This window comes from Podarcis erhardii, assembly GCF_964252035.2.
Source record: "Podarcis erhardii genome assembly, chromosome: 6".
NCBI lineage: Eukaryota > Metazoa > Chordata > Lepidosauria > Squamata > Lacertidae > Podarcis > Podarcis erhardii.
The window spans coordinates 13,847,826-13,873,538 of record NC_138510.1 but is presented as its reverse complement, the minus strand read 5'-3'; the positions used below and the strand labels follow the sequence as shown (position 1 = coordinate 13,873,538).

The window sequence follows — 25,713 nt, the reverse complement described above, 5'->3', positions numbered from 1 at the left end:
AGGGAGAAGGGGAGCCTCGGGACTCGCAGCTGCCCCGCTTCCCCCCGGAGGGTCCCCGCAGGGGCCATGGTGGGCGCCGGAGCCGCCCTGCCCTCCGCCTGCGGGAAGCCACACCCTCCAGCTTAGAGCCCAAGGCAGAGAAACGGTACTTGCGACGAGTAAGCCCTGGGGGGGACGGAGCCTGCGCACGCCCGACGTGGACGCGCAAAGGGCCCCGTCGTTCTCACGTACGCAGGCTGCGCGCGCCCGCGGTTGGTTCCTTTCTGTGCGCTAGACGCCGGACTTCATGGGAGGGTCCGCCACGCCTCCCGCCTGGATCTCCCCGTGCACGTAACGTCTGGAAACGGCAGAGCTGGGAGCTTTTCTGGGTCCGGTTTTAGCTGGAGGGGAAGCCCAGAGGACTGTGGGTCAAGGGAGGAGGGCCCTACACCATGGGCGTAGCCAGCTGACCCCCCCCCCCTAAATCTAGTGAACAAATAAGCACACTTAACTAAAACTGCAGAAATTGTAGGAAGATTTTGACATATTGTGTAAGTTAAAACAACTGTTGTTGAGATATTTCATTCCGAGTCTGCCAGACAGAGCCAGACACAGGATAGTGGCCAGGCTGTCATACGTCCAGAATTCTCCAGACATACTGTATATGGAATATTGCGGCGGCAGCAGTGTCCGGGTGGGAGACCGGTCAAATGTCCGGGATACTGCTACGCCCATGACACTCGTTTGGGGTTTTTTGGGGGGGAAATCGGAGTAGGGATCAGCAGTTACGCAGCTGCCATATATCTAGTCAGGCTTGTCAACACTGACTGGCAGTGGATTTCAGACGGGAAGTCCTACTCACCCCTGTCTGTAGACTGAACTGGGACAGTCTGCGTGCAAAGCAGTTGTGCCGGCAGTCATGTGAAGAAATGCACGTGACTGTTTAAAGGGCCGGAGGGCTTCAAGGTCTAAAACAACCCCACGACAACCACAGCACTTGATCCGGAGGTTTACTACCTTACCTTGAATTTTGTAATCAACGTGTCGGGAACAGGGCTCTTACTTCATTTTATTTCATTTTGTTTTCTTCCTTTCCCCCTTCCTTCCTTCCTTCCTTCCTTCTTTCTCCCTTTTCCTGTTTTGCTCTTCTCTTTTGGTGTGCTCTTTTTTGCGATGTCGCTGCTGAATAAGAAGTTATTTATAAAGGAAAAATAATAACTGTCCCAGTGAGAGTTTGTGGGTGCTCCTGCTGTATGTTGCCATTTCCAGATGGGGGAACCCTTAGTCTGCTGCTTGTGGCACCTTAAAAGACGTAACACATTTATTATGGGATAAGAAGTTGTGGACTGGGCTCCCCTAGACTCTTGCCGGCGGATAAAGGACACTGGCTTGTTGATGGTGTTGATGTAAGTCTCAGCTGTCAATCTGATTCACTTCTGTATTTAGAACCAGAATATTTATGCAAACGGGACGCGGGTGGCACTGTGGGTTAAACCACAGAGCCTAGGACTTGCTGATCAGAAAGTCGGCAGTTCAGATCACCCCGCGACGGAGTGAGCTCACGTTGCTCAGTCCCTGCTCCTGCCAACCTAGCAGTTCGAAAGCACGTCAAAGTGCAAGTAGATAAATAGGTACCGCTCTGGCGGGAAGGTAAACGGCATTTCCGTGCGCTGCTCTGGTTCGCCAGAAGTGGCTTAGTCATGCTGGCCACATGACCCGGAAGCTGGACGCCAGCTCCCTTGGCCAATAAAGCGAGATGAGCGCCGCAACCCCAGAGTCAGTCACATCTGGACCTAATTGTCAGGGGTCCCTTTACCCTTACCTTTATTTATGTGAACCAAATATGGGCAACCTTGACGCACCAGCTGTTGCTGAACCAGAACTCCCCTCATCCCTGGCCCTTGGCCATGCTTTCTAGGGCTGATGGGAGTTGTAGTTCAGCAACATCTGGAGGTCCAAGGTTCCCCACTCCTGTTGTGGACGAAGAATTCAGCTGTGTGTAGATCCTTGAAGGAGTGGATCCTTCAGGCACATCCATACATATCTTTAGGAGTTTTGTGGTGGATGATAGTCTGGGTCCCTGCCAGGCCTGCTTAGTATCTAGAAGAGGCTGGGGAACCATTCAAACCGGTCCCTCTGCTAATATCTTTGCTAGTTACCTTATGCAAAGAGGTCATTCTGTTGCCATAGAGACAAATGGGTGGGCCCTTTCCCACCTCACCTGGCTGCAGGGGTGGACTTTGGCCTTGCAAATTTCAGCAGCCCCCTGTGCAAGGTCGAAATTCAGCAACCCGCCCCCTTCGCCTTCTGATCTGCTCAATTCATGACATTGTTGCAACTCCCTCTAGGCTTGGCACCCAGTGTGGCAGAACCAGGCATCCTGCCTTAAATCCACCTTTGCTGGCAGAACAACAACAACAGTTTTCTTATTTATACCTCACTCATCTTGCTGGGTTTCCCCAGCCACTCTGTCATCCTGGGATGGAGAACATTAGGCCGGGGAGGGAAATATATAGTGAGAGAGAGAGTTTTGGCGTATTCTGGAATCTGGAGACACAGAGGCATGTATTGCTCTGTGCCGAACCTAAGCTGAGACTTGGAGCTTCCCTGGAAACCTAAAGCAGGGGCAATATCTGTTGGGGTGTGAATGCTGTGAGCCGCTCCATCTTATGCTCAAGTCGTACATATGTGTAAGGGAATATAGCGAAACCACCTCTTCGGCCATATCCTTAAACGCACTGTGGTTTTTTGATGATGTGAAGTCCCTGTTCCTTATCAGCTGGCAACACATGGGCAAAGTCCACATATGGAAAATTTGTGTTACTCAAAAGGGGGTTGCCACTAAGAAATGACAGGGATTAAAAAAAAGGGAGAGTAAAGAATGTTTTGTGTGTGAGCACTAAATAAAAACATAAAAATTTTAAACCTTTAATTCCTGCGATCCCACACAGCACCCAAACTGAATTATGTTGTACTGCTGACAAGCCTGTATGTTCCAGTTGAACCAGTCCAGATGTACCAGTCATTATAAACACAAGCCATGATTCTGAATTCCAGATGGAGCAGGGGCACTTTCAAATGCTGGAACACAGCCAGTGCTTGCACCAACAATAGCTCATGGACAGTTCTTACTATTATCAGAGAAGTGACTGCAAAGGTGTATATTTCTTCTTAGATTGTGGGTTTTGGAGGGGGGGGGGTCTGGAAGATGCCCTTCCCATTCCTGGGGTCCTGTACTCAGAAGAGGTTGCTATACTAGTCCAGTAAGTTTCTTTGTATGACAACTGGGGTTTTAGCTGGCCCCTTAAGTGCCCTCATCAGCATCCCAAAACAATGAGCTAGTTTGCAAGTGCTACAGCTGAGTGATGGTGCCCTCCAGGCTAATGAGTGAGTCTTTCCTCCACCCCGCCCACCTAGCTGCTAGGTGGGAGGAGAACAATAGCCAATGTTCTGTGTGTGAGCTGAGCTGGAATCAGACTGGAAACCAGGGACACAGAGACATGCTTGATCCAAAGCTGCAACTGATGGGGAAGAAAGTTCTGGTGTGTTAATGCTGCGAGCCCCTTGACCTCATACTCATGTTGTATATATGTATCAATAAAGCCATCTATCCTAAAGGGATCACAGCTTTCGCTGACCTTCATTCCAAAGAAACCAAACCCTGGGTAAATGCCTGGAACCCCTGGTCCCCTCACCGCTTGGATATTGGGGTGGTGTACAACACTCAGCAATGGGACATGAGTGGCGCTTTGGGTTAAGCCACAGAGCCTAGGACTTGCTGATCAGAAGGTCAGTAGTTCGAATCCCCGTGACGGGGTGAGCTCCTGTTGCTCAGTCCCTGCTCTTGCCAGCCTAGCAATTCGAAGGCACGTCAAAGTGCAAGTAGATAAATGGCGGGAAGGTAAACAGTGTTTCCGTGCGCTGCTCTGGTTCGCCAGAAGCAGCTTAGTCATGCTGGCCACATGACCTGGAAGCTGTACGCTGGCTCCCTCGGCCAATAAAGTGAGATGAGCGCCGCAACCCCAGAGTCAGTCACAACTGGACCTAATGGTCAGGGGTCCCTTTACCTTTACCACACTCAGTATCTTGGAGCTAATCCTGCACTTATTTTGCATAGCCCATGCTTAATCCGAGTGCCTTGCTTTTATCTATCTGCCCTGCCCTGCCCCAGCCCAGCTATAGCTTGAGCCATTGACACATTTCCCTATTTGTATCAGAATTTGGTGCCCCAATTTGGGGTATCCATAAAAAATGTGCTAAACTTCTTCACCTAACCAAACTGCGGCAGGAACAAAAATTTCGCCATGGTGTTGTCACACAGTGCTGTGGAGCTGGTGTGCAGAGGCGTCTCCTTCTACCCTTCCGACAGAGAAAGGCTGCTGGAAGCTTTGATGCGCTCAAAGATACAGAGACGCTTGCCTCTATCAGAAGGAGACATATTTGCTGTGGCTTCCCTGGAATCTGTGATGCAACATCCAAGGTCTAGATCAGGGGTCTGCAACCTTTAAGACAAAAAGAGCCACTTGGACCCGTTTCTGAAGAAAAAAAACTGGGAGCCGCAAAACCATTGCAACATTTAAAACAAATATAACACTGCATATATTGTTTCTTACCTTCATGTCCGATCTGACAGCGGGTGGGAAGGTGACGTCGGGACGGTGCGTGACTAATGCACGCACCGCCCCCATGCAACATCACAGCCAGTACAGTGCCCGCCACAGTGGGGAGTGTCGGGGCGCAAACTGCGCCTCCTCCCCTCGCTAGTATCCTCCCACGGGTCCAAGTGGCAAAGGTGTAAAAGAGCCACATGCGGCTCTGGAGCCACAGGTTGCAGACCCCTGGTCTAGATGAAACTTTGTTTTCAGGACCACATTCAAATGGTGTGGGAAGACAAAGGCTGTAAGGTGAAACTTGTAGAAAGGTTTTTTAAAAAGGAAGCACCTGATAGCAGAACTGCTCATATGACTTAGGTTCAGAAGCACATTTCCCGCTCCCTCCCACGGTCCAACAAAGACCCTCTCTCTGAGGACACACCTTACCTTTAAAGCACATTCTATCCCTCAAACAATTCTGGGGACTGCAGTTTGCTAAGGGTTGCTGGGAATCGTAACTCTGTGACGGGTTAACTACAGCGCCCATAATTCTTTGAGGGACAGAACATGCTTCAAATGTGCATTAAAGGTGTAGTGTGTGCGCAACCTTAGTGTTCACAGCTGGAGAGTGTTCCTCTCCCCACCCCCATCTGCTTGTCTTCTTACTTCTAACCACTCAAAGGGCAGGGGGTGGCACCAGTGGAGGACTTTGGGCCCTAAAATTTCAGCAGTGCCCTGTGCAACGCTAAAATTAAACACCCCCTGCCTCTTGCACTCCATTCTACAGCATTGTTGTGGTGTCCGCTGCAGCACAGAGCCTGGAGAAAGCTGGAGATAAAACTAGAATTATTTGCCTCCACCTATCATTGACTCTGGCACCACCTACTGTTGGCCTTCCATTCTACCAGTCCAAAATGGGCACCAATACCACTTGCTGCTGACCTAGCTGCAGCACGGGGCAACCAGCCTGCCTTTCAACAAGTACTTGATTCAACAAGACCGTCAATCACTTATTCTGATACCTGTGGCTTCCTTCCACCCTCACCCCAGCATGTCTGTTTGTGAAATGCCACAACGTAGGTTACTCTGTAAGGAGCCTGTGTTTCACTGCAGGAAGGTGAACCAGATAATCTTCATTCATGTATCAGCAAACCGTCCTTTGCTTCCCATCTTCTGATATAGTCTATCCATCTGGGCCGCTCCTACCCTGGTTTGTGTTTTGGAGGGTGGGTGTGTATGTGTCGCACCATAATGCAACTCAAGCATTAAAAACATAACAATAGCAACAAAAGCCAACAAAACAAACTCAAAAGTATTGCTAATGAAATATACTCTTGAGTAGAGAGTGGATTTCATGCTCTTTATTCAGCTCATAGTGGTGACGAGGAATGGAAGTTCCCCCAGAATGTCTGCCTTATATACATTATTTATACAATGGTTCCCACACAATTGGCTAATTCCGGGATTCTCCTGTAGGCCAATCAGGTTGCGGATTCACTTCCATCTGGAGCTGGATTGGGTGGCTCCTGTGGACCAATCAGACTGCTGCATTCTGGATCCTATTGTTCTAGGACCAATCAGACGGCTGCATTCTGAATCCTATTGTTCTAGGACTAATCAGACTGCTGCCTTTTGGATCCTATTCAACTCAGTACATAACAGGTAAACTGTGGTTCGTTATCTATATTCCAGAGCCAGATTTGATCCCTGTTTAGGACAGCTGCACATTCCTGCATTGCAGGGGGTTGGACTAGATGTTCCTCAGGGTCCCTTCCAAGCCTATGATTCTGTGATTCTATGAAATGCAACCCTTGCGGTGAAAAATGTTCCAGACCCGTCACTTAAAGAGAAGGCTTTAAGGGAGTTGCTTGTCAATGTCCTATCAGAACTCTTGTGAGTCTGCAGGGTGGGAGTTCCAGGAACTCCCTTGCGGAGCTGTGGGGTGGTTGGGTTTTTTTTTTGTGTAGCATTCACTACACAAGCCGCATTTTGCCAATGATAAGAGCGGCTACAGCTGACAGTACGAGAGCGATCACTTATTCCACAGAGCACATCTGGGAAAGCTGGAATCTACTCTCCCCACCAAATCCTGTTCAAAATGCGTGAAATTGTGCACCTTCAGATTGGCCAGTGTGGAAACCAAATTGGATCAAAGGTAGGAAACTGGTTTTTAATAATGTTTCTAAGAGACAAGGCAATGCTGCCTTTAATAACTGGATTTAAAGCGAATTTGGACAAGGCTGAATCGGGATGCTACTGAAATGCCCTCCTTGGGCAAACTTGGTTAAAATAAAATCAAGCCTGAAGTATGTAAGAGATATCTGTCATCTCCTCATACTCCAAATTGCCACCAGATAGCCAGCCATTTCATCTAGATGCATATCAATGAGTTCAAACAGGAAACATAGGTTTTACAGCACAATTTAATACGCTAAAGATCCACAAAGATTCAGTGGTGTTCATTCCTTTCCTTGTACATATATTTAGGATAACAGCCTTTGTGAAAGAACCTGATTATTTAAAGCTTATATTTCTGTTGTCCACAAACAATTTTACTTGGCAGAAGGGCATTGTGGGGAAGGTGAGTTGGAGAAATACTTTGTGTTGTTAAGGTTTCCAGGAAGCGGTCCAGAAAACCTTGTTATGTAAATTACATAAATAAATATGTAAGATGTCAGTAAGATGAGCAGCCAAAGGTCTCAAGGCACTTTTGTTTCACATATTATATACCCTGAGGAACCTTGTTGTTACTACAGCTGGTGGGAAATGGCAGCATAAGATTGCACACAGAGGTCTTAGGAATTCTCAATGGAGTAGCAAACAGAGGATTTAACATGAAGGGTCTTTCATTCAGTGGTTAGTAGCCATGACAGCTAAATGCAACCTCCACACAGTCAGAGGGAGTGTATACCATGTTTGTTCAGGGGACAAACAACGGAGCTAGTCTTCCATGACATGCTGGGAGGTTTTGCTCTGTTCCAACGAGGCTATTTACATGCATGTAAATGGAAGCATTCTAAACACAAATGGATTGTGAACAAAATACAAGAGGCATTTAAAAGGCTGGTGGCCTCAGGAGGAGGGTGTGCCCACATGCATGATGCCTGCTGTTCCAGATAAAGAGACAGCCGGGCTGGATGTGGGGAGTGGGGAGGCTAGATAGATGTCTCCCGTTATTCTGGTTTTGTGTGTTGCTTCCAGTTAAAAGTCTGCCTGGTTGCTGCCTCATACCGATTCTGGGTTGCAGGACTGGCTCACGTGCCATGCTCTGTCTACAAGGATATCTCCTGGTGTAGGAAGAAAATGTGGGACACTGCCATCACCTGGGGAGACCTTTCCCATGTTGTTGTTGTTTAGTCGTTTAGTCGTGTCTGACTCTTTGTGACCCCATGGACCAGAGCATGCCAGGCACTTCTGTCTTCCACTGCCTCCCGCGGTTTGGTCAAACTCATGCTGGTAGCTTTGAGAACACTATCCAACCATCTCGTCCTCTGTCGTCTCCTTCTCCTTGTGCCCTCCATCTTTCCCAACATCAGGGTCTTTTCCAGGGAGTCTTCTCTTCTCATGAGGTGGCCAATGTATTGGAGTCTCAGCTTCAGGATCTGTCCTTCCAGTGAGCACTCATGGCTGATTTCCTTAAGAATGGATAGGTTTGATCTTCTTGCAGTCCATGGGACTCTCAAGAGTCTCCTCCAGCACCATAATTCAAAAGCATCAATTCTTTGGCGATCAGCCTTCTTTATGGTCTAGCTCTCACTTCCATACATCATTACTGGGAAAACCATAGCTTTGACTATACGGACCTTTGTCGGCAAGGTGATATCTCTGCTTTTTAAGATGCTGTCTAGGTTTGTCATTGCTTTTCTTCCAAGAAGCAGGCGTCTTTTAATTTCGTGGCTGCTGTCACCATCTTCAGTGATCATGGAGGCCAAGAAAGTAAAATCTCTCACTGCCTCCATTTCTTCCCCTTCTATTTGCCAGGAGGTGATGGGACCATCTTATTTGATTAGGTGGGGTTTTTTTTTGCCAATTGTGGCACGTGCAGGCTACACCAGAGTTTACACCTGTCTAGAAAGAATGTCGCGTGTGTGCTGGGCCAGGAAAATTTTCAGGAAAGGGCTACCAAGACAATCAAGGGGCTAGAGCATCAGGGAGATTTTAGACATCATAAAAAGCAAGTAAAAGGAGACATGCTAGTGAATAGTTATATATCACATGCAGAACTTAGGGACTTAATAGGTAAGGTAAAGGACCCCTGGACAGTTAAGTCCAGTCAAATTCTACTATGGGGTGTGGCACTCATCTCTGCTTTCAGGCCGAGGGAGCCAGCGTTTGTTTGCAAACAGCTTTCCAGGTCATAGGAACCAACTTCTAGGGGCCATGGGGGCATCAGCCCCCACAATAAAATATTTGAGTGGGCTGGGCCTCCACAAAGTTGATGAGCATTCCCATTCAAATGGTGTGTGTGCATTACATCATGTGATCAGTTATGCAGGGCGGGGCTTACCTGGGCCCCCACAATATTTTATTAAAGTTGGCACCCCTGTTCTGGGTCATGTGGCCAGCATGATTAAACCACATGTGGCACAATGGGATACCAGAGCGCATGGAAGCTTATTATCCGCTTGTGGTAACACAGAGGCAGGCTTTTTCGAAGGTGGCACCAGTATTGCGGAAATACGATAGAGTCCATAGCTGTCAACTTTTCCCTTTTCTTGCGAGGAATCCTATTCGGAATAAGGGAATTTTCCTTTAAAAAGGGGAAATGTCGGCAGCTATGATAGAGTCCCATCAGTATTGTTATTGGCATGTGATTGCTATTCTCTGTTTTTAACCTTCCTCTTTCAGTTCTGGGAAGTCATAAGCGATGAGCATGGAATTGATACCACGGGAAACTACCGCGGAGACTCACCACTGCAACAGGAAAGAATTAATGTTTATTTCAATGAAGCATATTGTAAGTACATATGTTGTTGATAACTGGGTGGGGAAATTAGATTACAAGAGCAATAGCAGTGGATGAAAATAGAAAAAGCTTTGTCATCTTTCACTGCCACAAAGTCTCTTAACCATTTATAAAGACTGTTGGCTAGGCTGCAGTATTAACTGTCAGATACTGTGTAAGAAACAAGCATATGAGAAATGGTTTGTTCAAGGAAAAATAAAATAGGTATAAAAGGAGCATTCCCAGATGCCAAGATCCAAGCTTGGGGCAAGTACACATTGGTGAGAGAACGCCAGCAAAGACTGAAAACCACAAAAGATGCAGCAAAGTAAAATGTGGAAATATAGGCTGTTAGACCTTTAAAATATGCCCTTCTAGGTTCCTTCCAAAATTCCCCTTTCCCCCAGCATAGAAAAAGACCACACGTTTAGGAAGTTAAAAATAGTTTACTTACCAGCTCTCCAAATGTGCTTTTCCCTACAGCATTCAGAAAAAGTTGTTCAGGCGGTGAAACTTGACTTAGTTATGCTGGTGAAAGCTCCTAAATTATTGGAATAGGATCTCAAGAGTGGCTTGGAAGAGCCATGTGGTCTGACGTACAGCACCCAGCTCAGACTCCTCACAATTTACCTTCTCTGGTAGAGTGAGATACAACAACTGCCTTATTTACCTTCCTCCCAAGGTGAGGGGGAATGACCTAGCTAAGCCTAGCAGGACAGTTTACTCTATGGCATTAACTCCTTCATGCATTAAATAGCCTTAAGCATGTTGGTTATATGAGGCTGGTTATAAGATGTAAAAGAGGTTAGTGCTGCAATCCTATCATCATTTTCCTAGGTAGATACTTCTGAGTAGATACTTATAGGATTGCACTCTACATGCCATTTCTATTCATCTGGAGTTGTAACCTGGACACATTTACTAAGGAGTAAACACCACTGAACACAGCAAGATTTCCTTCTGAAGTCCAATACTGGTGAAAGGACAGTGTCTTCTAGTGCACTTGAGGACAGCAGCCCAGCATAGGGGGTACAGGGCACGCCATGAGGCACTCACAGTTCTGTTCCTTGCCTGCACCTCAGCATCTGCCACCTGAGCTGCCTGACTGGTAGGGATGATGAGGGTTGTACTCTGGCAATATATTCAAGGACACAGGTTTTTCACTTCTGTGCTATAGTGTTCTAAATGAAATATGTACACCAAAGAAATGATTTGTGAAGGAAATACATGCAGAAGATACTACTTCCCTCAATCATGACCCTCAACTTTCCCCCTTTTTTGCTGTAGCCCACAAGTATGTTCCTCGTGCTATCTTGGTGGACTTGGAGCCTGGAACAATGGACAGCGTGAGGTCCAGCAAAATAGGCCCACTCTTTCGACCCGATAACTTTATTCATGGTATGTGTGCCACATTAATATTATGGATATAATTTAATAGATGATGGTCTCATAAGAAATAAAGTTGTTGTCTATCAAATGGGCCTCTGAGGAGCTAGCCTCTCTATTCATTGCTTCAGAACACTTAAGAAGCCACTTGTATTTATAAAAAATAAATAAATATTTATAGGTTTCATGATTACGGGGGAAAACCTAAAAGATTTGGGATGATTTTTTTTAAAAAAAATAAAATGTTTAAATTGCAGAAGAGTTCTGGAGAAGTGGGATGTCTTTACTGACCACATCTTGTTCACGCAAAGAATAAAGGATTGCTTCAGCTTCCAAATAGTTAGCAATAACCACTTTGTACACTCATTCTAAAGCTTGTTCTAGAAAGACAATTTGGGGTTTGCGGTTGCACATTTTGTCAGTCTTTAGCATAAGTTTTGAAACCCTTGATAACATGAAGGCAAGCCTAGATCTGAATTTCCTGAAGATTTCTAAACTAGAATATATATATTTTTTAAATATATAATCTAGCAGCCCAATCCTATGCATGTTTTCTCTATATATAAAAAGAGAGAGATTACGCAGTACAGTACATGTCAGCCTTTCTGCATGCTGCAAACACAAGCTATTCTCAGCACATTTAAGGCAGGGGGACGCCAGCCAGTTGGGGGCTGTTGGCCACATTCAGAATTTTAAGATAACAGGGTGGGCACCAATCTCAACAAAATGGCTGCCATGTGAAAACGGCATATTATAAAATGGTTGCCACAAAAAAAGAGACAGGACCACAAAATAATGCAAAAACGGAAAGTTTGAAACAAGAGTATAACAAGCCAAACATGTTCGAGGATCCTCCTTTTCCAAACAAAACAAAACAAAGCAATATGCTGGCACGATTAAGTTTGTAGTGGAGTATCTGCGAAGTTATGCAGAACAATAACGTAATACCACAGCCTCCACTCTTAGCTCCATTGAAGACTACTATCCCTTCGCTTTATATTTAGATCTAGTCATGTCCACTTTTAAACTAAACATGTGCTTGGTGTTTCAGCAGCATTTTCTGTTACAGTTAGCCCTTTCCATTGTTTCTAGAGAGCCAGTGTGGTGTAGTGGTTAAGAGTGGTAGACTTGTAATCTGGTGAACTGGGTTCGCTTCCCCGCTCCTCCACATGCAGCTGCTGGGTCAGTCTTGGGCCAGTCACACTTCTCTGAAGTCTCTCAGCCCCACTCACCTCACAGAGTGTTTGTTGTGGGGGAGGAAGGGAAAGGAGAATGTTAGCTGCTTTGAGACTCCTTAGGGTAGTGATAAAGCGGGATATCAAATCCAAACTCCTCTTCTTCTAGGAAATTCTGGCGCCGGGAACAACTGGGCAAAAGGCCATTACACTGAAGGGGCCGAATTGATTGAAAGCGTGATGGACGTCGTGAGGAACGAGTGTGAGGGCTGCGACTGCCTGCAGGGCTTTCAGCTGACCCATTCCCTTGGTGGCGGGACTGGGTCTGGAATGGGCACCCTTCTGATCAACAAGATCAAAGAAGAATACCCTGACAGGATCATGAACACCTTCAGCGTAGTACCATCCCCCAAAGTTTCGGACACCGTCGTTGAACCATACAACGCCATATTATCCATCCACCAGCTGATAGAGAACACGGACGAAACCTTCTGCATCGATAATGAAGCCCTCTACGACATATGCTTTAGGACGCTGAAGCTTCCCTCGCCAGCCTATGGGGACCTCAACCACCTGGTGTCCCTCACCATGAGTGGCGTCACCACCTCGCTCCGCTTCCCTGGCCAGCTCAATGCAGACTTGAGGAAGTTGGCCGTCAACATGGTGCCTTTCCCTCGACTACATTTCTTCATGCCAGGCTTTGCGCCACTTACGGCCCGGGGCAGCCAGCAGTACAGAGCCCTCTCCGTCCCAGAGCTCACCCAACAGATGTTTGATGCAAGGAACATGATGGCAGCCTGTGACCCGCGTCACGGCCGCTACTTGACGGTGGCCTGCATCTTCCGAGGCCAGATGTCTACCAGGGAGGTGGATGAGCAGCTGCTGGCCGTGCAGACGAAGCACAGCAGCCAGTTTGTGGAGTGGATCCCCAACAATGTCAAGGTGGCCGTGTGCGATATTCCGCCCCGTGGCCTCAAGATGGCAGCCACCTTCATAGGGAACAACACAGCCATACAAGAGATCTTCAAGAGGCTGTCTGAGCAGTTCTCAGCCATGTTCAGGAGGAAAGCGTTTCTGCACTGGTATACCGGGGAAGGAATGGATGAGATGGAATTTTCTGAAGCTGAAAGCAACACTAATGACTTGGTGTCCGAGTATCAGCAGTATCAAGATGCCACAGCCGATGTAGAAGAATATGTGGAGGTGGAGGCAGAGGGAGAGGCAAGCCAGGAAGAAGAAGAAGAAGAAAAGGAAGCTTCTTAAAAATAAGAGTGATGATTGAAAGGAATGCTGATTATTACCGTCAGTGAGGTGGCTGGACTTACCTATGTTTCTAAAATAACTTTTTAGTCTACTGAATGCAGGAGCAGCCATTTTTGTGCATTGAACCAAAGCATACACAGCCACAATGTTGGCTGCAATCTCTCTCTCTCTCTCTGAGAAAATCCCCCTACTGACAGCCAGTGCTATTTTTCTAGAAAATATGGTGCTGGAACTCACCATGAACGCTTCCCTTGTTCTCTTATAATAGTAATTGGCACCCACCTGAGAGGTGTCAGAACTGAGTTCCGGTGAGTTCCAGCTGGGGAAAAAAAGCCCTGCTGAAATCTGTTTAAAATTAAGTATTTCTTCTGAATTAGTGCATCTAATGCAAATAAGACATTTTAGACTAGTGGGAGAAATTATACCAGCATGCTGCTTCAAAGGACATATCTCAGGGCTTCAGTTGATGGAACAAATTACAAAGGATGACACGGTGACCAACAGCAGCAAAGTAGTTAAGGACAGACAAAATGCTTCAATTCCCCTCTGGTCAAATGCAACCATCCACGGTCCTGGAGGAAGTTGCACACCTCTGTCTGCATCATAGACACATCAACCTAGTTTAATGGAGCCTGGATGAGTACCCTGATGATGTTCGGCACATACATCTTGCAGGATCAGGGTGACTGTATTTTTTGCCTTTCTCGTGTGAGCATCCTCTTATGCACATTTGTCAGATGAGTTTGTTAATTACCAAGGAAGGTATTCAAATTTACATGGCTGTTTCTATCATACTTCATTATTCTGACCAGTGTATGTTCTTACTGGGCATATTTCTACACCAGTGAACTTGAGTACAACAGCATTCTTACGCACCTTGTATTTGGAGTTTTGTGATGGGCAGCCAAAGGGATGTGTCCTATCTGAGCCCCACAGCAGAACAATGCAGTATGGTATTTGATTCCAAGGAACAAAAATGGCAGCTCCTTAGCTGACTTGCACTTTAGGTGGTATTACAGCTATGTTAATTGGACAGCTATTTTTAAATTTCACTGAGAGTCAGGCCTCCAATCTATAATATGAGGAAGTATGTAAAGGGATGAAATTTCTGATGAAACCAGAAAGGTACATCAAGTACGTAGTCCAGCATTCTGTTTGTTAACCAACTAAACTTATTTATATTTATGTATAACACATTTCTTTACTGCCTTTTGACTCTAAAAAAGAAGAGCATCAAAGGCTGTTTACAATCATCAATAGCAGGCATAGGCAAACCCGGGCCTCTAGATTTTTTGGGACAACTCCCATCATCCCTAGCTAACAGGACCAGTGGTCAGGGATGATGGGAGTTGTAGTCCCAAAACATCTAGAGGGCAGAGTTTGTCTATGCCTGATCAATAGACTCAGCTCCTATTAATTTCTCCACCCAAGTTATTGGCTATTGCCATGTTGTGATCAGTTAATTTAATGTGCTCTGTACTGTGTAAAGAAACACGTCTGTCTACCCTAACTCCAACCACTACTATTAATGTAGGATTAATATGGCTTCATTTCGCCACTGAAATCAAAGAATGAATTACTTCCATGGGATCAAGATTGGCTTACCCTGTAAATGGCAAACAGATATCTATTTGAACTAGGTGCATGTGGTTTAAGTAGTAGTTAGCCTGCATGTATTTTAATTATATTTAAATATTAACAGAACATCTATTATTGTAATAGGGTTTTAATAGCTATATCTTCGCTTATTCTTAAATGTACCCTTGCTTTTAATCAAGCCAGCTGAGAATCCTATCATAACCTGTAAGATTTGAAACACGTTTATAGCACACTCCAGATACCATTTTATGAATCTGATGAAGGCTGCAGTCCTAGGCATTTTTACATTAGGAGTAAGCTCTACTGAACACACTAGGAGACTTACCTCTGAGTAACAGTGACATGGCTGCAGGCAGCAAGTGTATATAAACTTGTGTATGGAAGAAAAGCCAGAAAATGCAAGGACCAATAGGCTATTCCATTTCCACCCATAACACACATGCATATACGGAAGTCAACAGGAGTGTTTGTGTATCACATTCAACAAGTCAACAATCCACAGACAAAAATAGTTGGTGCTGCATACTCATACAAATATTCACTCTCAGTGAGTGTAGTCTGTGTTCACAATGGCTGAGCTGTTACAAACCACAAAGTGCACTCTCTCACAAACACGTATACATGTAGTGTCAGCCTATACCTGAGTTCACTGTAGCATGTGAACAAGCCAACTGCACCTTAGAATGAATTGCAGTATTAACACACATGGAAAGACAATAGTTCCCTGCAGTAAAATTATCCTGCAATTTTTCTGTTAGCCTTAAAGATGCCACTGAACTTGCTTTGCTTTTTGCAAAGACTAAACAGTTACCGGTAACTCTTCTGAAATCATTCCTAGTAACGAACCTACATTTATTCAGAAAGTCCCTATGGCATAAACAGCAGCACTGAATGAAGCAGCTTTGCTACCACCCATACTATTCTTTCCCAGGACACATTCAGAGGGTACCAGCTAGACTTTCAGTCACTCCACATTATGAAGGATCTTTATTTCACAGTCTCATTGCTTTGGGGCTGTAAAGTCGAGTATTAACAGAGGATTGTTTTGAGCTTTTTGTGCAAATTTCTCTTGAATACTTATGCAAAATGTCTAATTTCTTTATTTAACTGGTTTTACTAATGGGGGGTGTGGAGATGCAGAGCTGCGAACATTTTCTCCAGTGTGAAAGAGAACAAATATTTAACTCAGCTATCATTTTACTCACCATAACATTTTCACTATATATCTATTTGTTCACTGCAAGTACTATGCAGTACCAAATAAAAAGTGAGGTAAAACTTGCATTTTTATCCAATTTCAACTTTCTATGCAAGGGGAAATAACTCCTTTCACTTATTGTTAATAACCTTAAAATGCAATTATCAATTCCTTGTGTTCAAGTTTACTGAGCAGGCCTTAAACAGTTGTTCACTTGGCTAGCTAGGAAAGTTTGTGTCAGTTGGAAGAGAAGTTTTATCCCACTTTACCTCCAAGGAGTTCAGGGTGGCAAACATGCTATTTCCCTTCCACTATTGTGTCCTCACAACTAGCCTATGAGGTAGGTTAGTCAGAGATTATGAGCAGACCATGCAGTGAACTTCAGTGTTGAGCAGGGTTTGAATGTGGGGTTCCTTAGTGACAATGAACAGTGAAGGAACTTGAGGATGAAGCTGATGGTGCTCAAGGTTTCTGCTTGTTTTTCAGCAAAGAAAAGCTACTTGATGCTCTAGTAAAGAGATAACTTCTGTAGCTTGTGCATTGCCTTGTTCCAAATGCCTTTTTATTCACATTTGATCAGCAGTTCATTTAGCAATCAGCCAGTTTAAAAGAGCATTTACAGTGAAATTCTACACATGCATACTCAGAAGTCCCAATGAGTTCAATGGAATTTATTTCCAGCTGTGTTAGAACTGAAACCTTAATTATGTCAGCACAAGATAAAATTCTGGGCAATGTCACAAGGCACTGCATACCTGGAGGCTCACAGATTTATTTTCAAAGTATAGGCAATCATGCTTTCCAGAAAAAAAAACCACTTTATTATTAGTTTATTTTGCTTTTAACACTGATTTGTATTTTGTTACTTTAGGTTGTTAAAGACCAAATTCACTGAGGCTATTCCATTTCCACTAGGTTTACTATAACCTAGTAAAACCCAACTGTAGGTGAAAATGCTGTACAAGTTCGCAAAGTATTTGGTTGTTCTTGCTCAACAAAATAATTAAAGAACATGTTCAACACATTCTGTTTATTGGCATAGTGATTTTACACATATACCGCAAGCCTTCATAGAGCAGGAAGCAGTTATGTTGTGTACAAGCACACTCATGAGTCTTCATTTTGCCTGTTATAAATCAAGTCCTGTAAGACAATTAAGACAAGCAGTTAAGTGTCATATTACAATATATAATTTCAATTAAAACTGAAAGCCCCCAAACTAATATTATTCCTCAAACTTCTGAGGTCTAACACCTATTCTGGTATGTACCTACAGTGATATGTGAACTGCTATGTAAAACCAAATAGCCTAAAAGTGGCAAAACAGTTCTCAGTCCTGTTTCACAGTTATCAAAGGACTTATCTGGCATTGTTTCAACCACGTGTAAAAGGTAAAGGACACCTGAACAGTTAAGTCCAGTCAAACTTGACTATGGGGTGTGGTGCTCATCTCGCTTTTCAGGCCAAGGCAGCCAGTGTTTGTCCACAGACAGCTTTCCGAGTCATGTGGCCAGTATGACTAAACTGCTTCTGGCACAATGGAAGTGAGAGTGTACAAAAACACTGGAAGTGAGAGTGTACAAAAACACTGTTTACCTTCCCACTGCAGCGGTACCTATTTATCTACTTGCACTGGTGTGCTTTCAAACTGCTATGTTGGCAGGAGCTGGGACAGAGCAACGAGGAGCTCACCCCATCAAGCGGATTCCAACCGCCAACCTTCTGATCAGCACATTGGTAGTACATGGACTACAAAAAAAATGGCTACCTGTTAAATAGCCAGCAATGAGGTTTCAAATGTTATAAGGTCCACTATCTGAAGGTTCTAATTCTGTAGCTGTAGTCACAAGTTATTAAGTTAGTGTAAAGGGAACAAATTAAGAGTACTTAAATTATCAGGAAATAAATTTAGTAGTTGCTGCCATACAAACAAAGCAATTCACAAGTAGTACATTCTGTCATAAATGTGACTGAACAAAAGAAAAGCCAGAATTAGGGTAAGGGTGGATTTTTTCCCTTAGTAATTTTTTTCTCTGGGATAAATTTTCCTTTTTATAAAGTCATTAGTAACAATGAATGCATGCCAATTACAAATACAGTATTAATCAAGCACGACATGTTCAAAGCTTCAATTAAAGTCTTTCTGGGTAATTATCTCTAGCATTGACTTCACATATGTACAAGTATTTCAATAAAAATGTCTACAGATGTATAGCTCAGTTGGTTAGAACATGGTGCTGATAATGACAGCTGCATATTCCCGCATTGTAGGGGGTTGGACTAGAATCATAGAATCATAGAGTTGGAAGAGACCACAAGGGACATCGAGTCCAACCCCCTGCCAAGCAGGAAACACCATCAGAGTACTCCTGACATATGGTCGTCAAGCCTCTGCTTAAAGACCTCCAAAGAAGGAGACTCCACCACACTCCTTGGCAGCAAATTCCACTGTCGAACAGCTCTCACTGTCAGGAAGTTCTTCCTAATGTTTAGGTGGAATCTTCTTTCTTGTAGTTTGGAACCATTGCTCCGTGTCCGCTTCTCTGGAGCAACAGAAAACAACCTTTCTCCCTCCTCTATGTGACATCCTTTTATATATTTGAACATGGCTATCATATCACCCCTTAACCTCCTCTTCTCCAGGCTAAACATGCCCAGCTCCCTTAGCCGTTCCTCCCTTAGATGATCCTCAGGGCCTCTTCCAATTCTATAACACTTAAATCACACCGAGCATGCTTCAATTTCCCCTCTCAAATATTTCAGGTCAAATACTTGTGGTATACTGGAAGAAAAACATCAGCATGGGGACTTTGTATAGCTTTGTTTACTAAAGCAAGTAAACTCAGCCTGCTAAGTTAGATCACTCTCTGGGCCATAAGAAAAATCTCCAGGCCAAATGAAAATTATCAAATTAAGGATTTCCCGGAAAACCCACACCATAAGGGAACCAATGAATCTTACTTGTAGAACCTTGGCTACTGTTTAGCCTCTTCCAGTCCCATGCCTTCATGATATTTAGTTACTTAGTAGAGAATAAATCACATAGGAGCTTACAGGACTGGATATTTGAAGTTGTTAAAGGAAGAAGAGGAAAAATACGCAGCATCAAATATGAAGAAACAAGAAAGAGGCAAGCCTCAAAATAAAGTGTTTAATTCCATAATGTGCTTCAGTAAAAGCTTTCTTCAGGGGTATGAAAAGAACCATCAATAATTGAAACAAAAATATAATACAATTACTAGTTTATAAGCAGGCAGGACATTAAAAAAAAACACCTTATAAAACATGGAACGGACCTCAAAACAAACCAATGTAATTCATGATTTACATCATCACATGTCTGTTTTTCACTGGGAGACTAATACTCCCAAGCTTCCATTTTGAAGCTTGCCTCTTTTGTTAAAGGGGACACTCTTCAGAACATAGGCTGCCAAAGCCAGGTGCTTTTACAAGAAGATACGCCCCCTTTAAGAGAGGGCCAGAGCTTAATGGTAGAGTAATATGCTTTGCAGGGATGTGGGTGGTGCTGTGGGTTAAACCACAGAGCCTAGGGCTTGCCAGAAGGTCGGCGGTTCGAATCCCCGTGACGGGGTGAGCTCCTGTTGCTCGATCCCTGCTCCTGCCAACCTAGCAGTTCGAAAGCACGAAGTGCAAGTAGATAAATAGGTACCACTCCAGCATGAAGGTAAGCAGCATTTCCGTGCGCTGCTCTGGTTCGCCAGAAGCGGCTTAGTCATGCTGGCCACATGACCTGGAAGCTGTACGCCGGCTCCCTTGGCCAATAAAGCGAGATGAGCGCCGCAACCCCAGAGTTGGTCACAACTGGACCTAATGGTCAGGGGTCCTTTTACCTTTAATATGCTTTGCATGCATCTCCAGACACTTCCAATTAAAAGGGTACCAGGATTGAGAAAGGCCTCCACCTGATACCGCAGCTTCGTTGCAAAGAAACCCCCAAACCCACAAGTATCTCTACTCACTTGCACATCATTCCTTTTTTATTCTCACTATTTTCACGTTCGCTCCCGCCGTTTTCTCTGCCTCCGCTTTAAACTGCGGTTTCAGCGCTGCTCTCACGGCCTGGGCGCAGATCTGGGAATAGCGGATGTAGCTGGAAGGAGAGAGAAAGAGACGCGCAAAAGTCAACGCAAACACCGCGCAGCCGCCCGGAACCACCAGAGGAGGAGGAGGAAGGAAAGAGGAGGCCCGGCTCGCCTCAGCCAACCCTACCTGAGCCCCGCTTGCCTCCAGTAGGACACCATGTCTGCCCAGCGGGTGGACCGCGACTCGCTCGCTTGCTCCGCTTCAGGCCGCAAGGTCGGCAACCGAACAAGCCCTCAGCCAGGCCGGCCTTGGTGTGACCCGGAAGAAGCTGAAGACCCGGAAGCGGAAAAGCCAGTCCGACCAATCGCACGCCGCCGCCCGGAGCCCGTCCGCCAACCGAAGGCAAGTGCTCGCATCACGCCCCGCCCCTCCTCCTCCTCCTCCTGTTCTATTTCCAGTGAGGAGGAAGCGCCCAATCAGAGCACGGGGCACCGGGACGTCGGGCGCTCCCATTGGCTGCTGACTTAAGCGGGTTCCGCACTTTTGCAGCTGGGCAGGTGGATCGGCTGCGGCTGTTCGTTGGTCTCCTGTTCTAGTACACGGCGGGTCCGTCGCGAGATCCCACTGGCTTCCTGGCACACAATAAGATCAGGGCTCTTGGGCTGCTGGCGCGGGAGGCAGATCACCCAGCGCTGTGGAAGCTGCACCTGTTGATCCCCCTCCCTCCGCTTGCTGGGACGTGTGGCATGAGGAGGAAATCTTTCTTTCCCCTTGTATAAAGTTACCAGATGTCCTCGTTTCCCGGGATCAGTCCCTGGATTTACAAATCAGTCCCCATACAAAATCCATGGGAGTTGAAAAGTGTCCCCGGATCATAGCTGTCAACGTTTCCCTTTTTAAAAGGGAAATTCCCTTATTCCTCGCAAGAAAGGGGAAAAGACAATGCTGTCATTGAAAAAAAATCTGGTAACCTTACCCTTGTAGGCATCTCATAGGCGTCTAGCTGGCCAGTTCTGAGAAAGGGCCTTTGAGATCTCGTGTTCACCATATACACTGAATGTCCACTGGGTTGCAGATTTACTACGCAGCAGGGATTCTCAGATGGTTGCCAGGAAGCCTCCTCCCTCGGAGGGCGGTGGTTGCCAATGCGGAGCGTGTTGATTTGGAGATTGAGGGCACCTCTATTTTAAAAATAGATGGTCTTGCATCTGGAGTCAGAGGTGCAACTGATCACTTCCTCTAGAGGCAGCATCCATTTCAACCCTGTATTAATAAATAAATAAATTGTCCAGTAGCACCTTAGAGACCAACTAAGTTTGTTCTGGGTATAAGCTTTTGTGAACAAACTTAGTTGGTCTCTAAGGTGTTACTGGACAATTTTTTTATTTATTTCGACTGCATCAGACCAACACGGCTACCTACCTGATTCTAGAACCCTGTACAGTATTAACTTTGTGATGGTCCAAGTGTGATAGATGCAGTGATGTAAAGGACCTAGGGAAAGCCCTCTTTCTCCTCCTGCCACACACATCCCGCAGGCATAGGCAAACTCCGGCCCTCCAGATGTTTGGGACTACAATTTCCATCCCTAGCTAAGAGGACCAGTGGTCGGAGTTTGCCTATGCCTGATTAAAGGCCTTCACATCTCTAGGGGTTTGCATGTGGTGTGTTGAAATCTGAAACAGCTGAAGGTTTTCTTTTACTACATCATGCTTCTGTTAAAGAGCCATATCTCTGATCCATTTCATAGAATTGGAAGTGACCCCAAGCAAATCTAGTGCAACCCTATGCAATGCAGGAATATGCAGCTGGCCTGTGTGGGGACTGTACCTGCAACCTTGACATTATCAGCACCATACTACACATTGTACGTGTTTACTTCAGCAAACACTGGCATAACAACAGCAGCAAACATGACTGTCACATATATTGTGGTGGATCTGAGTGATCTGTAGATGGGAGCATGGAGTTTTCCTAAGGCATGCCTTTGTCTATATCAGTGCCCTGTTTGCTGTCAAATCCTTACCTTCTCTTTCAGCCCTACCTGTGGGTAAATGTTCAAATGTGTCATTAAAATTTCTACAAACAAGCATAATTTAAAAGCCAAGCTGTGTTTTTTATGAGGCATATGTGGTACAGTATATTGAAAAAAAAATTACAACTCATAAAAGTATTGTACACATTTTTCAGGGTCACACAAGACTTCAGATTCAGAGCCTCAGAAGCAGTCAGTTAGTTGTATCATCACGACACATTCAGTCAACAACATTTAGTTATATTTCATAAATCAGAGAGAATCTTTTAAAACAGGACTTGTGAGAGAAAAGATGAGGGAAGTGGGGTCCTGCAGATAATATTGCAGTGTGGAGTGCTTTTGTTGAGGGTTCTCGCCATTCTCCATTTCATTCCCTCTCTGTCCGGTTTCTTTTTTTCTAACAGTCTGCCAGTATTCTGTGCCCAAAGAGCATGCTAAGACGGTGTACACACCATGCATTTAAATCACATTACTGTCCACAAAGAATCCTGGGAATTGTAGTTAAGGCTACTGGGAATTGTCTATGTGAGGGGTAAGTGATAATTTCCAGGATTCTTTGGGGAAAGCAGTGTGCTTTAAATGTGCTTTGAATGTATGGCGTGTACACAGCCTATATCATCATCAATGGGTAGTTTTAGGTTTGCCCTTCCATTTGGGGATTTCCCCTGCTCCCCATTTGGCAATTTATGGGGTGGAGGGGGACTAGATGTGCCTAAATCTAGCTACATTAAAACCTTGAATTTCCTCAATGGGCAACTCCCACTTAAATCCTTGGAACATTAAAAAATAGCTTTGGAACATTGAAAAATAGGCCACATATGTACAATACATTTAAAATTTAAAGCACTGCTATACCGCTATAACAGTCACAGCTTCCCTTAAAAAATCCTGAGAACTGTAGTTTGTTAAGGTGTTGAGAGTTGTTAGGAGACATCTGTTACCCTCACAGAGTGCCTTTCTTTCCAGACACTCGGTTCCATTTCCACTTCCACCCAGATGGATTTCCCCCTTCCTGCTGCCCCAGTCATTCAGCATTTCTTCAACACTGAGTCCTCATTCAGCTGAATGGGAGGCTTCTTTCCCCCAATTAATTTTTTACATCCCAATATCTTTTGTATGCCTGCCAAGCTCAGGAGTCTGCTGATACCCTGTCTTGTACATGGTTGGTGTGGTTTTGGCTACACTTGCACAAGCACTCAAAGGCTTGACTTGGAATCAGAGGGAACTGCATCCGGCATTGTTTAAAAAAACAGGACAATATTCCTGAAAACATGGTCTATTATAGTTTAACTCATTCCACTGGTTAATTCCAAGTGATTGTGATACTTCAGGAAATAAATAGGGGTTCCATTGTGTTTTTCAAGTTGCAATCCTTTACATGTCTAGTCAGAAGTAAGGCTCACTGGATGCAATAGGTCTTACTCCTGGGTAATTGTGTATAGGATTACAGCCTCAAATTGTACAAGATGAAAAGGAAGCATGAGGTTGAGAACCTTAACATTAACAATAGCCACAAGGAAACCAAACTGTAAGTAGGTATTGTAATCGCATAAGGTGCCTATATCAAGGCACCTTCATACATTTGTACAAACTGTTGTTTAGAGCTGTCAACCTTTTTAAAGGGATCCTGTGCCTCAAGGTATTAAAATTCAGATGTTGAATTTTCTCCTCCCCTAAGGTCAGGGAAGACGCAGGAGCCTTGCCATAAAAGGTTGGTGGCCCTATTATTAATTCTTCCCCATTTCAGTGTACACTTTGTAGTTCTGAAGTTTTCCCGGAGATGAAATGCTTGAAATAATGTTGTTCTTGTTCAGAAAATATGGACAAGGAAATAAATAATTATACTACAAATCCCCAAACATCAAGCAAACAATCTGTGGAGCTCTGCATCATAAAGATTAGAGAGGGTAAACTGGAGTTGATGGTAAACTGAGATTATTGCAGCAACTGAAAGTTGTAGACGAAGGGCAGCTGGACAAATCCAAAGGGAGATTGGATCGCTGCTGCTCAGCTGAAGATGTGAAGTTTGAAATCTCCAATGATACAGAGGAGGTGCAGTAAGGAGTGTCTTCAACAAAAATATTGGAAGTGTCCAGAGATGTTGGAAAGACAAAATCAGAAGCATCTAAGGAACTAGAAGATGATGAATCAGAGGAGTACTGAGATGTTAAAGTGTTGATGTTAGTTAGGTCTAATGAACCAGAAGAGGATGAAGAGGAAAGATCAGAAATATCCAGAGAGGGTGAAGAAAATACATAATGGAGATCTGAGTCTGAGAATGCGTGGCTAGAGAGATCCAGGGAGGCTGGTGATGTGGGAAGGTCCAGCGATGCAGAAGAAGAAAAACTGGATAGGTCTATGGAGACTGTAGAGCTCAGACTAGAAAAGTGTGGTGAGTCGGAAGAGGTGAGGCTGGAAATGTCCAACGATATTGAAGAGCTTCGACTAGAGCGCTCCCAGGAACCTGAGGATGCAACGCTGGAGAGGTCCAGAGAAATAGATGAGATACTGGAGGAGTCCAGAGGGGGTGAAGAACAGGGACTCGAGAGCTCTGGAGAAGACAAGGAGGCACAAACAGAGAGGCCCAGGGAGGATGAAGCAGTATCGCTTGAGCAATCCCAAGACTCTCTGGAGCTAGGGCTGGAGAGGTCGAGGGAATCTGAAAATACAAATTTGGATGCAAATTCCAAGGAGGCCCAAGACTCAAGTCCGGATTGGTCCAGGGAGGCAGAACAGACAAAAGCAGACTGATCCAGGGGGGCAGGAGGTCCAACTTACAGAACAAGATAAATCCACAAGATTATTTGGCAGTCCAAAGACATTCAGTGTAGTTTCAGCCTTGTCCTTGTTTGAGAACTTTTCTTTAGCTAGGAAAACATTAAACAAGAACAATAATTTTTTTTTAAAAAATCTTACTATTATTGAAGTGGATACATCCTATTTCTCCTACTGTTTAAACAGGGGGGAAATGGAATTATTACATTGGGGAATGATAAAAACATAATAACAAATAAATAAATATACATATTTCAAGGAATACTGTAATTTATAAAAATGGTCGAACAGTTGCAGATTGGGAAATTGAGTAATATTTCTCACTCAGTCTTATATCCAGAGTCTAGAACAGGCATAGGCAAACTCGGCCCTCCAGATGTTTTGGGACTACAACACCCATCATCCCTAGCTAACAGGACCAGTGGTCAGGGATGATGGGAATTGTAGTCTCAAAACATCTGGAGGGCCGAGTTTGCATATGCCTGGTCTAGAAGGGGAGTGCTCTGATAAATATATATTTTAATTGTTTATTTCATTCTTTATTCTTTTGGTAAACCACTTTTGAGGTCCCCCCGCAATCAAGTTGTAGAAACATTTTATGAAATAAAAATAAATAAAGTGTGTTGTGCACTGCCCTGTGGTCTTTGGATGAAGGGTGGTATATAAATTTAATGAATTAATAACAACCATCATCCACCCTTTAAAACTGCCTACAAAAGCAC

At 44.6% G+C, this 25,713-nt stretch overlaps 1 protein-coding gene across 2 annotated transcripts; it reads left to right on the top strand.

Annotated features, from left to right (window-relative positions):
- The first annotated feature begins 23 nt into the window (after positions 1 to 23).
- TUBB1 (tubulin beta 1 class VI) lies at positions 24 to 16,026 on the top strand. Of its 2 annotated transcripts, none has more exons than XM_081867896.1 (4): positions 24 to 227; positions 9,420 to 9,528; positions 10,804 to 10,914; positions 12,247 to 16,026. In XM_081867896.1, the coding sequence occupies exons 3-4, from the start codon at positions 10,854 to 10,856 to the stop codon at positions 13,338 to 13,340; spliced, it is 1,155 nt and encodes a 384-aa protein (XP_081724022.1). In that variant the 5' UTR covers positions 24 to 227; positions 9,420 to 9,528; positions 10,804 to 10,853; the 3' UTR covers positions 13,341 to 16,026. The 2 variants fall into 2 exon arrangements, with proteins under 2 accessions (XP_081724022.1, XP_081724021.1); XM_081867895.1 differs by lacking the exon at positions 24 to 227 and adding an exon at positions 6,474 to 6,726.
- Positions 16,027 to 25,713: the final 9,687 nt, after the last annotated feature.